At 38.4% G+C, this 15094-nt stretch overlaps 1 protein-coding gene across 1 annotated transcript in view; it reads right to left on the reverse strand.

Moving 5' to 3' along the window:
• LOC120730817 (butyrophilin-like protein 10) overlaps positions 1–15094 on the reverse strand; it is a 36889-nt gene that overhangs the window by 19522 nt on the left and 2273 nt on the right. Inside the window, exons 3-4 of the mRNA XM_040027344.1 lie at positions 10874–11023; positions 9160–9498 (exon numbers count right to left, since the gene is read on the reverse strand). Of these exons, the coding sequence (XP_039883278.1) occupies positions 9160–9498; positions 10874–10985 (451 nt within the window). The 5' untranslated portion in view covers positions 10986–11023. The remainder of the gene's footprint in view (positions 1–9159; positions 9499–10873; positions 11024–15094) is intronic.

Raw genomic sequence — 15094 nt, forward strand, 5'->3', positions numbered from 1 at the left:
AGTAGTATACACATATATCTGTATAACCACTGTATATACAGATATATAATAATGACTCAATCTAACAGGAAGGAAGCAACAACATGTGTTTGTTTGTTTCCTACGTTTACTTTCTGATAAAGTTAGACAAATATGCTTCTGCCTTTTAAATTCTCATCACATTTTAAGCAGCTCACAGAGTGATGGACACATTCTTTGAGTCTTTGTGCAGTTTGTTTACTGAAGATCCAAATAAATTCAAACTTGGGGCCAGCTCCTATTTTTAAGTCATTAAAGATGAATGCTGTAGAGTTCAAAGTAAATAATAATAATAATAATAATAATAATAATAATAATAATAGTAAAGAAATCATTAAAATCCCAAAATTAATGCCGATGTAAAATACAGGGTTACAAAATCCTTTTTCATCATCTAAAACTATAGCATATTATTGTCACAAGGGCGCACTTTGATGCAGTTTTGTTTTGCGACGACCTTGCGTCTCGTGCAAGTGTTACCTGTCTCTTCCCATGAGATCTTCCCTCTAATGACGGTCAAGTGTTTCGGAGTGCAACAGGAAAATACCTCAGTACTACAAACCAGTTAATGAGACTAAATTGTTTTAAATATAAATGCTAATAAGCTACTCTTTTATTAGGCCCCAAACTCTGACCACAAAGGGAAAAACATCTGTCAAGTTATTTGTTTTGAAAAATCCGAGTGAGTCACATGCTTTCGTTAGCTACCTGTTAAGTTTAGATAATGCATTTTACTATCCGAATAAGCGCAGAAACCTCTGGAAAAAGGTCAATCTGGAGCTATGATAATGTAGTGTGTTGTTGTTCTTTACAGTGTGGTATAAGTGCGGTATATGTTCTAAGCTAAGGATGTTTTACTGCCGGTGTGATGCTAGCTCTATACCCCGATATCACAATCGGGGAGGTATTCAAATATAAGTACTAGCTCTGTTTATATTAGAAACAAGCATATTTCAGGTTTTAATAGTATTTGCACTGTGAATTAAGTTACATCTGCTTGTTAACACACAGACATGAAACTCTTATTTTTAGATCAGACTGAACTTCCATTTCACTTGATAAGTATTAACAAATAAACCTCAATGAAGGCATTAAACGATGACAAAGAACAGTTGCTCCTTTTGAATGTAGAACTTGTCTGAGAAAAAACGCGTTTAAGTTTTTCATTGTCAAAGTTACTGACAGCTGTCATCAATATGAGGGCATCGCAACATAAACCTGTTTACCTTGAAGCATCCAGACCATGAAAGCTGAACACGAGAGACAGTCCGAATGAAACAATGTAAGAGACGAATGGTACCGCCTACCTGTTAAAATAAAAAAATAATCATGAAAACTATTTGTATGTTTTTTTCTTGTGACTTTCAGTGTGTTTCATCTTCTGTTTTGTCATCAAACTGCAGGCAGCCTGGCCAGTATATAGATATTTATTGCAAAATAACAGCATATGATACTGTTCTCACTTTTTAGTGTGACCTCTGTTTCTGAACATGCAGAGCTTCTCCATATCAAAGCTGTAGAAGTCACTTTAACATTCATGCAGGACTGCAGAGTGTGATCACTCAGGAAATAGTGCTGCTTGGACTTCATGCAGTTCATGTCTGATAAAACAGCTCACATAGGTATTTGGATCCAAGGATGGACTGGACTCTGAACTTTGGGACATTCAAAAACCTTTCTGTGCACACAAATGTCGTCAACTACATGTAACATCTCTCTCGCTCACTCACAACATGCTGATAGCTTTGCACAGATGCTCAAATGCTCAGTGTGAAAGAAATGTGTGCAAATCATTTGATGAATTAATCACAGTTGTGGATCATATCGTACGCATTTGCAACCCTTTGAGACATATTTCTCTCCATAATAAAAGCAGATGTGTTTGTGTTCACTTTAATATCAGAATGGCAGATTTACAGTGGGGCAAAAAAGTATTTAGTCAGCCACCGATTGTGCAAGTTCCCCCACTTAAAATGATGACAGAGGTCAGTAATTTGCACCAGAGGTACACTTCAACTATGAGAGACAGAATGTGAAAAAAAAATCCATGAATCCACATGGTAGGATTTGTAAAGAATTTATTCGTAAATTAGGGTGGAAAATAAGTATTTGGTCACCTCAAACAAGGAAAATCTCTGGCTCTCACAGACCTGTAATGTCTTCTGTAAGAAGCTTTTCTGTCCCCCACTCGTTACCTGTATGAATGGCACCTGTTTGAACTCATCATCTGTATAAAAGACACCTGTCCACAGCCTCAAACAGTCAGACTCCAAACTCTGCCATGGCCAAGACCAAAGAGCTTTCGAAGGACACCAGGAAAAGTATTGTAGACCTGCACCAGACTGGGAAGAGTGAATCTACAATAGGCAAGCAGCTTGGTGTGAAAAAATCAACTGTGGGAGCAATCATCAGAAAATGGAAGACATACAAGACCACTGATAATCTCCCTCGATCTGGGGCTCCACGCAAGATCTCATCCCGTGGGGTCAAAATGATCATGAGAACGGTGAGCAAAGATCCCAGAACCACACGGGGGGACCTGGTGAATGACCTGCAGAGAGCTGGGACCAAAGTAACAAAGGTCACCATCAGTAACACACTACAACGGCAGGGAATCAAATCCCGCAGTGCCAGACGTGTTCCGCTGCTGAAGCCAGTGCATGTCCAGGCCCGTCTGAAGTTTGCCAGAGAGCACATGGATGATACAGCAGAGGATTGGGAGAATGTCATGTGGTCAGATGAAACCAAAGTAGAACTTTTTGGTATAAACTCAACTCGTCGTGTTTGGAGGAAGAAGAATACTGAGTTGCATCCCAAGAACACCATACCTACTGTGAAGCATGGGGGTGGAAACATCATGCTATGGGGCTGTTTTTCTGCCAAGGGGACAGGACGACTGATCCGTGTTAAGGACAGAATGAATGGGGCCATGTATCGTGAGATTTTGAGCCAAAACCTCCTTCCATCAGTGAGAACTTTGAAGATGAAACGAGGCTGGGTCTTCCAACATGACAATGATCCAAAACACACCGCCCGGGCAACAAAGGAGTGGCTCCGTAAGAAGCATTTGAAAGTCCTGGAGTGGCCTAGCCAGTCTCCAGACCTCAACCCCATAGAAAATCTGTGGCGGGAGTTGAAAGTCCGTGTTGCTCAGCGACGGCCCCAAAACATCACTGCTCTCGAGAAGATCTGCATGGAGGAATGGGCCAAAATACCAGCTACTGTGTGTGCAAACCTGGTAAAGACCCATAGTAAACGTTTGACCTCTGTTATTGCCAACAAAGGTTATGTTACAAAGTACTGAGTTGTATTTTTGTTATTGACCAAATACTTATTTTCCACCCTGATTTACGAATAAATTCCTTACAAATCCTACCATGTGGATTCATGGATTTTTTTTTTTTTTTTTTCACATTCTGTCTCTCACAGTTGAAGTGTACCTCTGGTGCAAATTACTGACCTCTGTCATCATTTTAGGTGGGGGAACTTGCACAATCGGTGGCTGACTAAATACTTTTTTGCCCCACTCTACCACACCACAGCTAAATCCGGGAACAGAGAAATGACCCAGATATCATCAGATCTGATGGCTGTTAACAGAAGTATGTGCAGACCTCAGAGCTGTGAAGCAAGAGTCTGAAGCAGTTGGGAAAAAATGTGGTTAGGAAAAGAGAAGTGAATGTGCGTACAGTTGTGCATTCTGATATGGTCATGATCTGTGTGTGCGACAAAGAAATAAAAAAGGGGTAGATGTGAACGCAAACCTAAACATGCTGCTAGCAGTCTGATAGATATTAAGAGTTTATTGTTTATTACTTTTTGTCATTGCCATTGAACCATTGCTTCACTTCTCTTATTTGTTTAAGTGTTATGCTGCAGCCATGTTTGTTTTGAGCTGATTAGAAAAAGGTCCACCCATCATTTGTTAATTTTTATAGTGTCACCTAAATTCAATGAGTAAATAAAATCAAAACACACGAAAAAACACATTAAAAATACATTTTATTTTTAGTTTTCTGAGTTATGGAACATTTTAGTTCTTTATATTTTGCTTCAAATGACAAGACTATATTTTACTTATTTTTTTAATGTTCAATAGTTCTACAAACTTTCTAAAGGTCTTTAAAGCTTTGTTGGACATGTTGGCTGCTTTTTCACTCAGTTTTCTGTTCTTGTACCTGACCATTATCAGAGGAATGTTGTTTGTTAAACCACTGAAACAATGACCTCTAACTGACTCAACCATAAAAACTGTACTCAAGAGATTAACCACAGTTTTTATCCACAATACATTTTTTTTTATCGTCGCTTTGTTGTGTAGGTGTTAGAGACCAAGAAGTTTCTTTTTATTAACCTTGTCACATTGGTTCAGTCAATACTCTGTTTTTAAAAAATGTTCAGAAGGGGTTGTTTAAAAAAAGCCTGATTGACGACTGATTATTGTCTGCAACAGACAAAACACAGTAAGAGATGGACTACTTATTGTAAATCTTATATCTTTGTTGTCTTTAGAAGTTCTTTTGGCACATAACTGTGAGAATGTTCAATGTGTTCATTATCTCAGTGAGGAGCTACTTCATAGTAGCTGTGAGGAAAAATCCAAGAAATCTGAGAAGTTCCCATGTTAATAAAGAAGAAGGAGCAAGGTGATGAGTTTTTCCCATGAAGATGTTGATTCAAGATTCAACAAGTTTATTGTCATATACACTGCAAAACACAAGTGGTTACACATGGCAATGAAGTTCTTACTTTACAAGTAAGAATTACTTTCCCTTCATACAACAAAAAAACAACTAACTAAAATAAAGAGTAAACTTAATTTTGAGCACAGAAAATAATAAATAAAGTAAAAAAGGTGTTTATGTTTGTAGCTTATGTGTGGGTGTAGTCAGAGTTTAAAGTGCAAGTAGTTGCAACAGTGTCACAGTGGTAATATAATAAAACATAATATAATATAATAGTTTATGTTGTATTATGTTGTATATAAATAAACAAAATTGCAGATTTACAGGTTAAAGATAATCACAGTTTGATAATAAGTCAGTGATTCAGTAGCCTGACGGCCTGTGGATAGAAGCTGTTTTTTAGTGTGGTTGACGTTGCTTTCACACTCCTGTGGTGTTTGCTGGACGCAGTCATAGGTGAAGAGGGTGTACAGGAGTGGACTGAGCACACAGCCTTGGACAGTCCCTGTGCTCATTATCTTTGTACCTGATGTCCTTGTACCAACTCTGACTGCCTAAGGTCTGCCTGTGAGGAAGTGCAGGACCCAGTGACAGAGGGAGGTGTAAGTCCAAGAGTGGAAAGCTTTCCCACCAGTCTGTTTGGGATGACAGTGTTGAGTGCTGAACAGTAGTCTATATACAGCATTTGAAAATAGGTGTCCTTATTTTCAACGTGTGAGAGTATGGTAAGAAAATTATTGTTGTAGTGTGTACATGAAAAAAGAGCCTTAAACCCAGAGACACCTGAGGGATAAATGACACCTTAATTTTGTATAAAATAGCTCTGATTGGATATTCTGGAGAGATCTCTCTCTGCTCCACCAGCTGAGTCCACCGCTGGGACAGTCTGCACAAAGTCACATACAGAGGAGGAAGCATCAGTTTCATCTGACTCAAACACTCCTCCATAGCCCAGTTTTATGTTACTTAAAGGGTTTTTCCATTTCAGTGTATCTCACGAAGAAGCATTTGTAAAACACACACACACACACACACACATATATATATATATATCGATAGATGGACAGATAGAAAGATTTGTGTTTTGATTTTATGTATATTTTACAAATGTCATACAGAATTTGTGTTTTTAAAAGTTTTTAAAAACGCATAACAGGAATTTTTTTTTAAATAAATTTATTGACATATGAACAGAATTCCAAAATATTTAACACTTTCTTCCATAAAATGTAAATGTGACAGATCAATTTCCTTTTTTAAAATGACAAAACTTGGGTTCAGTTTTAAAATGCTACATATAAAAACTCAAAGCCGCATTTATTATTATTCAAATTAAAGCTACAGATATCTTTATTTTTGATTAAGTTGTGTATATAATTGCGTTAAATGATCAGGACACAAGGACTCAATAAGTCAACCGAGGGTTTCCCAACCAGGTAATAGCACATTCATGTGAAGCAATGGAGTTGGCAGCATCTGACCAATCACAAACACTACTGACAGCAGTCACATCGTCTTTAGATTGTGTTTCCTTTATGCTGAGCAGCAGGCAGCAGAAAAGTATGTAGCTCCCTCTAGTGGTAAGCTCTAGTTTGTCAGGATGAATAAACCCCTGCAGTAAAGACTTTGAGTGACTCTAAATGGGTAAAAACCCTGCGTACAGTGAGCACCTTTTTAAATCTCATGGTCATCTGGAGGTGATGAAGGCAAAAACAAAATATGAATTACACAAAGAAGCTTACTGAATCTTCAGGGTGAACAAAAAGGAACAACATGTCATTTAACATCACATAAGATTATGATATCTAGAGAACAATTTTTAAACACATTTCACTCCTTTCATCAGTCTGCAGGTGGATATAACGACTATTCTGGGTTAAAAATCAATGCAGTTACAGTAGTTTAACAGTAAATACTGAATTCTGTTTAACACACCTCAGTACTTGAAATTCCACATGATAAATTTGTTGTACTTTTGTTTTTTGTATTCTGTGTGCAAAATCATCAAACATGATGAGTTTTAAGTTCAGAGATAAAAAAAAAAAAAAGTTTCCAAAGCTGAAGATCAACTTGTGACTCCTGATTGATAGTTTACATTGAGGATTCCTCTACTTTAGTTTAATATGTGATAAATACGTGTATTACTGTGTTACTGCAGTATTGTTCCCTACAGGTTCATGTGAGTTATGTTTGTTAACAGTTATGTCCTGCTGCTGCTCGCTCCTCTCTCCTTCACTCTTACCGACTGTTTAAGATCCTAAATGATATTTGATTCTCTGCTGCTTGGTATTTCTACTTGTTAATTGTTTATGAATTACACCTGATTCTTGGACAGATCTACAAGCAGCAACAATCACAACTGGTTGTAGAAAAAAAAGGTTTCAAGTGCAAAGAGCAACTTGTTTTGATGCGCACAAAAAATGACCAGCATATCACACAGGGAGAAGTGGTACGATTATATAAACACTAAGAAAATAAATTCAGTCAAATTAGAGAATAGAGCACTGATTTTAAAACATCAGAAATCAACAAAGTGATATACAAAACACTGAAATGCAAAACAATATAAACAACAATAAATACAAGGTGAGAAGACATCACTCATTCAAAGTTAAAAGCAAAGGAATAAAAAATGATTTTTTAACTATTTTATAAAACAGGCAGTGAGGGGTCATCTTAACATGGTCAGGAGCCATAACTGAAAAAGTCATTCCTGGTCATTCAGTCAAATCTTTGAAACGACTCGTACCACCTTTTCTCACTTTCCAGCAGTCCCTGTGTTGATGTTACCGTCTGGTTGTTATCAAAGAGAGTTATGTCATTATTTTCTTCTTCTGTCTGTTCACTTCCATCATTCATGTGGTCTACAAATACAGATAAATGACACAGTTACCATTCATTTAAATATTTACTACACTTGGATTTTGTTTGCTGTAATCTGGAAATTAAGTGTAAATAGCTTTTTAATAATAATCATAAATATGATTAAGAGAAAAAAATATGAATAAGAGAAAAGTAAAACAGTATTATTTCATTTTTACTGAAATAACAAACACATGTCTGAAACTATAATGAAGTTCTGAGTCAGTTTTAAATATAGTCCTTGATGGGTCCTTGATGCCAGGGGCTCCTCTTCAGTCATTTTTCCTTTTGTTTTTAATTCCTTATATGAGGTTTTCCTAGTATTATAAAATATGTTGACTAGATGATTTTTAAATTTGAAAACACAGAGTAGTATTAGTTTAAATCACAAAAATGAATCATCGATACTTAAATTTTACCTTCAAAGTTTAAAGGGTTGAAAGGTTATCCCAGTATTTTCAGTACAGAATAAATCCCCATGAAACATTAAGGTTCTAAGTATGAGCTGACACATGAGGATACTGACAGTGTAGTGTCACAGAAACTGGATGTTCTCATATAAAGTTTGATAAAGTGAGTTTGATAAAGTGAGTTTGATAAAGTGAGTAAAAGGAAAATCTAATCTTACATAAAAACAAAATTGTCCAGCAAATATACATAACCACTACAGCATGAATGATACAGTGAACAGTGGATATAATATGCATGGTTATATTGTCAGACAAGATAAAAAGTAAAAACAAAATCTAAAACTGGTCATGAGTAGATCAAAAATCAAGCAATACAGAGATTTTTTTCCCTTACATGTGAGTCATTATTACCTGGAACATCTATGTGTGTCTCTGTGCTCTGTTTGGTGTTCCTCTGTTCCTCTGTATCAAATGACATATAAATTTACTCCTACAGTGTATTGATTTTTTATTGCAGATAACATTGACAATAAAAAAAAAGAATTTCTGACTCACCACTTTGCTTCTCCTTCAGTTTCCATGTAACAAACATCACTATAATACACATCAAGAAAGCTGCTCCAACGCCGATACAGCTAATTAATGTAGAGTCACTGATGTGTTCACCTCAAAGGACAAAACAAACCATCATACACTGGATTAGAAGAAGTGTGTGTGATTTTACCACTGGAGGGAAAAATGAAAGTGACAAACATTTTAAAGTCAAAATAATGGAATAGATTGTTTCTGAATGTGAGTCATTATTACCTGGAACATGTTTATGTGTCTCTCTGCTCTGGCTTATTTCCTTCTGCTGGACTCTGCAGGTGATGTTGTTGCTGTGTCTCTTCTCCACAGTCACTCTGCTGCTGACAGTATAGAGGTCATCAGGACCTCTGAGGGTCTCTGTAGGTCCAGCAGAGAGGAGGTTTCCCTCACCATCCAACCACAGCAGCTCAGGCTTTGGATACCAGCCTGCAGACTCACACTGTAACACCATCCTGCTGCTGATATTTGACATCACCTTTATGACGGGTGTAGATGCTGACCCTGATAAGAGCAAAGAAGGCATTGCTAACTCTTTTCCACCTATCATACAGCTTCTTTATACTTTAAATCCGGTTTGTTTAAATGTTTTGACTCACCAACAGTGAGAACAATGGAAGCTTCTTCACGTATCCAGGGAATGGAGCATCTGTACGTTCCTTCATCAGAGAGTTTGACATTGAATATTTTAAGCGAGAAGTTTCCTTTGATCAGTTCATCCACAAAGACTCGTGTACGAAAGTGATAAGATGGGTTTTGGTTCTCAAACACCAGCCGTCCATCTTTATGAAGATGGACGACATCTGGGTCCAGACCAGGTTTGATCCAGTTCACAGTCTCAGCGTTAGTATCAACAGCAAATTTAAGCTGACATGGAAGTACAACATCATCACCCAGCATGGCTACAACCTGAGATGGACACACCAGATGAGATTTTCCTGCAAGGTAACATAAGAAAACAGTAGAAGTAGATGATATTTTTGTGTAAATAAAAAAAAAAAAAAAAACAACAACAACAACAACAACAACACAAAAAAGGAGATTCCCTCGGCTGTTTGTTAAAGTCTTGTTTCCTGTCTGGGATCATGTGGACAAAATGATAGATTACATGTTCATTTCGATTGCAGTGGAAATCATATGACATTTCCATACAGCAACAAACATTTTATTAAGTATGCTGGGATGATGAGAATAACAGCATTGTTTTTTCAGTAACTAGTAATCTAACTAATTAATATTTCTATCATTTCAACGCACTTACCGTTACTAACAAGAAAATGTGGTGCGGGCCTGTATGAGAAACACAATAAAATTGGGGGATGCCGACTCATGCAACAAAAACCAGTAAGTAGGTGTACAGCATACAGGAGTATTAGCTTATTATGTACAGGTTGGTAAGCTGTCTTGTGACAACTGACAAACTGAAACAAACGAGCGTGCTGTGTGTGCAACAGCGCGACAAACATTACCTGTCTTTTTATTAACTGCACAAGTAGTGCTGGTCATAGCTGCTGGCTACCTGTGTAAGGCTGTCATGGGTCTGTAGCTCTGTCCACCGTTTTAGGGAACATATTTGGATTTAAAGTTAGTTACAGGACTTTCCCTTTTTTTCTGGAGGGCTTATATTTCACTAAAAACTCATAAACATAAAAACTAAATATGCGTGTATATGCATTGTCTAGATATGCTATCTAAGGAGATGAGGAGGAAACCGTGACAAAAGGAGCATACCAGTTGTTGTATTGCAGAGGTATTCAAGTATAAAAACAATAATAAACGCAATGTTTTGGTTATATAATATATATTTCTATCATTAATTTATTATGGATTAGGTGCAAGAGTTGTTAAGTGTGGATAGTTAAATAATAGTTTAATGCAATAGCAAATTGCACCTTGTTCTCAGATGGACAGCAAGTGGAGAGTGCTAGATGAGATGAAGAGATGGAAGGCAGGCAGAGCCTAGTTTATTTTTCTATTTTGTTGCCTTATGGTTCCAAACACTGTCACCAATCTGTGCATTTAATTATTATCTCACAACACGTGTTTAAGTCTTGAATATATCACAAGGACAGAGTCAAGGGGAAGTTAATTTGTCTGTACTCGTGGTTACAGGAAACTTGCTGTAACCTGACACACTGTCTCCTCCTTATTGAAGACAAACAGATGGTTTATAAACTATATGTGAGCATTGTAAAAAGTCACATTGGAAACATTTTTAACACGTCAAAGTGAATCAATGCCTAAAATATAATCATCAGTTAAAGAGAATTATGTAAGACTCAAGAAGAGTTTGGTAGAAACAGATTTATTTACCTTTGACTAAAACGAAACAGAGGATAAGAATCCACAAGGAAACAGAGTAAGAAGCCCACGATGCACACGGAGGATGGATGAGAACAAAGTCACGGTCTGAACAGTGAAACATCTTGATTTGGTTGGTTTCTGTGTCCTCTTCACACTCAGCTGCAAAGAATTAGTAACTCCATTAAATCTCAACATACAGACTGAAATGTTAATTTTTTGATAAGACCACTTTTTCTTTGATTAAACAATCATACTTGATTTCTACTTAAAATAAACCTCAATAGTCTATAATCTACACAGCTGCTAATGTGACTAAAAGTGATTCTAAATGTTATGGCCCTAGCAGGGCCTCTTCTTGAAATTGCCCTTGTGGGGGTGTGGTCTCTCTCCGCCTCCTCCTCTCTTGCTCCACCCTCCCTGTCACTCTTCTCTCTCCCCAGGACACAGCTGCTGTTCATTGGCCTCATTTACTACCTGGGCCCAGTCAGCAATCACCTCTCTGAGGTCATATAAGCTGGGGATGAACTGGATGTGGGAGGATGGTTTTCTCTGGTGTCTCCAGATTGTGTCCTAGGTGTCGGAAGAGATCCTATCATGTGGAGTTGTAGAAGCATGGGGGAGTGTTGCTGCTTAATGTGAGTAGTGTGGGCTTGTGGGCCTGAGCAGCAGTAACGCTACCTGCTGCTAGTAACAGGGTGGGCCTGTGGGCCCCTGGAAGTGCCTCCTCGTGGTGTGTGTCCCATTGTTCAGACGTACTCATGACAGTGATGGAATGAGAACAAGCAGAAAAGGGTGTGAGAGAAACACTAAAAAGCTCTGCATGACAATGTGCATGCTTCAGGTGGTTTTTGTCAATAAAACTTGTCAATCAGCAGAAACAATAAGCAACGGCATTCAAAGGATTAAGGAAGCGTTCTACTCAGTATTTCAAACATTTCCAAGTGTCACTTGAGGCTGAGAGTGACACTTGGGAGTGACATCTTCATTTTTACAAAATATGTTTTATGATACTCTGTCCTTTATCAGAATATGCACAGCAATAGTCGCCTCAAGGCTCTTTATATTTTAGGGTAAAGAGCCTACAATAACCGGTTTGGGTGAGGGGAGGAAGACTGGACAAAGACACACTATGGAAGAGAGCCAGGGATTAATAATACATAATAATCAGATGCAGAGAGGCGTATATGCACATGGTGGGTGTAAAAGGTGACACTCAATGCATCATGGCAATACCCAATAATGCAATGAGTGTTTCTTTTTGATTCCCCAGCAGGAGTCAGCTGCCCTTTTGCTTTTGAAGCTCGCTCGTTTTTTGTTTGTGTTACGTCCCCCCCCCGAAGGGGTCTAGGCATGCGAGTGAGGGGACCAGTAACAAATGAGTCCAGAACAGAATGAAAGGAAAACAGACCAGTGTTTTTAATAAATAAAATAGTCTTTATTATAGATCATCATAACATAAGGAGCCGGCAACGCCGTATTACCAATAACATGCCGAAAAAAGGGAAAAAAGGTTGCAACAACAAAGAACACAACAACCAAACAAAAACTCCACACCACGAGGAGGCACTTCCAGGGGCCCGCAAGCTCACCCTGTCACTAACAGCAGCTGGCTTCACTGCTGCCAAGGCCCACAAGCCCACACTACTCACATAAAGCAGCTATACTGCTTCCACACTTCAGGCAGGCCACCTACACACCACCCTGCTCACAGCTCATCCCCAGCTTATATGACCTCAGAGAGGTGATTGCTGACTGGGCCCAGGTGGTAAGCGAGCCCAATGAACAGCAGCTGTGTCCTGGGGAGAGAGAGAGCAAGAGAGAGACAGAGGGGTGGAGCAAAAGAGGAGGAGGCGGAGTAAAACACCACGCCCACACAAGGGCAGTATCAGGAGGCCCAGCTAGGGCCGTAACAGTTTGGTTGTTGTGTTCTTTGTTGTTGCAACCTTTTTCTTCTTCTTGTGGTGTTGGAAAAACGGCGTTGCCGGCTTTTTATGTTAAGATTATCTATAATAAAAAATATTTTATTTACTAAAAACCTCTGACTGTTTTCCTTCCATTCCGTTCTGGACCCATTTGTTACCAGTCCCCACACACACCCCTAGACCTTCATCGTGGGAACATTACACTAAATAAAAGCTGTTTACCTTGAAAGCGGAAGAGCGAGTTTAAAGACACGGCACAGATCAGTACAAGAACATAATGACTGTAGGACGGAGCTTTGACTCTGGTACCAACCTGCAGTTTGTTGTTGAACTGCTCCCCCCATGTGACTGCTACTGGGATTTGAGTAAATGTGAGACTGGGTGGTGTCTGCATTTCCTCTTTTATTGCATCAGTTGATGTGCAATGTCATGACAAACTATTTAGTTTAGCAGAGGAAGTCATGACTTGATGAGTTTTTATTCCAATTCTGCTTTGTTTAGTTTTTTAGTCTCAAAGGTTTGTGGTTTGTAAAACACTCTTGGGTAATTTAACCCAAATGGCTTTTACTTAGGTGGTTGGGCTGCTGCCCCGCGACCCCGGATAAGCAGAAGAAGATGGATGGATAATTAAAAACGGCCTCTTCTTTCAATGAGTAGTGACATCATCCTCACCCATCACATACATATTGTAAAAACAAAAGTTGTAAAACACATCCATTAATTTCAAGCAACCTATTTCAATAATTTTAAAAAAACTCCCTTTTAAAAGGAAGAAATTTAAGTTTTAGAATTTATATTCAGTGTTAACTGTAACTAGGCTCAACGTTTAAATATCTTATTTTAATAAACAACACTGTCATATGCAAAAATAGGATGGAAATGTAACACAGTGTTAATTTGGTTATCTGATATTGTGTGATTTTCACTATGTATGTATATATCTATATTGGGTGTTCAGTTATAAAATGTTCTTCAATGATTTTGAGGTTTTTTTTATTGCTATTGGTTTGCGGCTGCTTTGCAACACTCGACTGTGGTAGTACATCCTAGCGGGAGGGGCTATGAGCTCACATGGCTTGTAGCTGTGCCAGAGAGCAAGCTTGGGTGAGCTAGTGGGGAACATCTCCTTCTGCAGTAGCCTTAAAAAAAGACTATTGTTCGTTCTCCTGCCAGACACCTCGCTGCTGTGCTGCCTTACTGCTGTGCTGTCTCATTGATGTGCTGTCTCGCTGTTGCCATTAAAGGACTGGCGGCTGCCATTCATTCATCCATCCGGACCTCAATTATTTGGACCGAAGTACTCACAAACACGCCCGCACTCAGTGCCATACACTCTCTTTATTTTGCTGGCCAGCTAACACCATTGGGTTTTTTTTTTTTTGGGGGGGGGGGGGGGGGGGGGGTTGCATTCACAAAGACTATCCAAAGACATTTTGGTTATTGTCAAATAGACACTCTCTGATTATGGACTGAGGAGGTTGTGGTGTTACAACCCCAGGACTGAGAAAAAAGACTCTTTACATAATATATTCACTTGTCGCCTGGTTAGAAGTGGCCATTGATGAAAATATATTTTTTTTCTTCTTCCTTTTGTCTTTGTTTACATTGTATCCCAGGGAAGTTTTAAGTTGTTCAGGTTGAAACACTAGAGTCGGTTAAGTTTCCTTTGATGTATCAGTGTCAAGCTAATGTTTAAGAGGGTAGGTTAAGGACGTATGTGATCCAGTCCATCAATCCTTTAAAGTGCTGGACACAGATGGTGCCATCAGACCCTAAATAAATTGTCCTCTGCTGTTATCCATATTGCTTCACTCATTCTTTGGTGAGTAGACGTATTGGTTACAGAAATAGGGGTTGCAAGAGATCATTTTTCCACACATGATCATTCCATTCTTTCTACATCCGCTCCTGTGCAGAACAAACCTGATGTCTTAATGATGAATTTAACCAAACACCTCTAAACTTTCAGGATTTTTTTTTCTGAATAGTGTTAACTAAAAAAACTAAAAAATCGTGTTAATTGAAGATTTTTACAGTTCAACACAGACAGGTTAATACTCAGTTTAATCTTAGAATTATGTTTTGCAAATTCAGTAAACGTGCTTCATCTTCTGTCATTTCAGACAGCTGGGCTCTTGAGTTTGTGCCAATGAGTCATTTTCAAAGGAGAAACTGAAACAATTCATATGAGTTGACTCCACCCACTCTGTAAATAGCAGACTTATCAGCAGCAGTCTGTGGGGATGTAGGTGTCATGACAGAAAGAAAGTGTTTTATCTTTATTTGGCAAATACAATAAAGAAAGGTG

This window comes from Simochromis diagramma, unplaced genomic scaffold (assembly GCF_900408965.1).
Source record: "Simochromis diagramma unplaced genomic scaffold, fSimDia1.1 OVJJ01000766.1, whole genome shotgun sequence".
Classification (NCBI taxonomy): Eukaryota; Metazoa; Chordata; class Actinopteri; order Cichliformes; family Cichlidae; genus Simochromis; species Simochromis diagramma.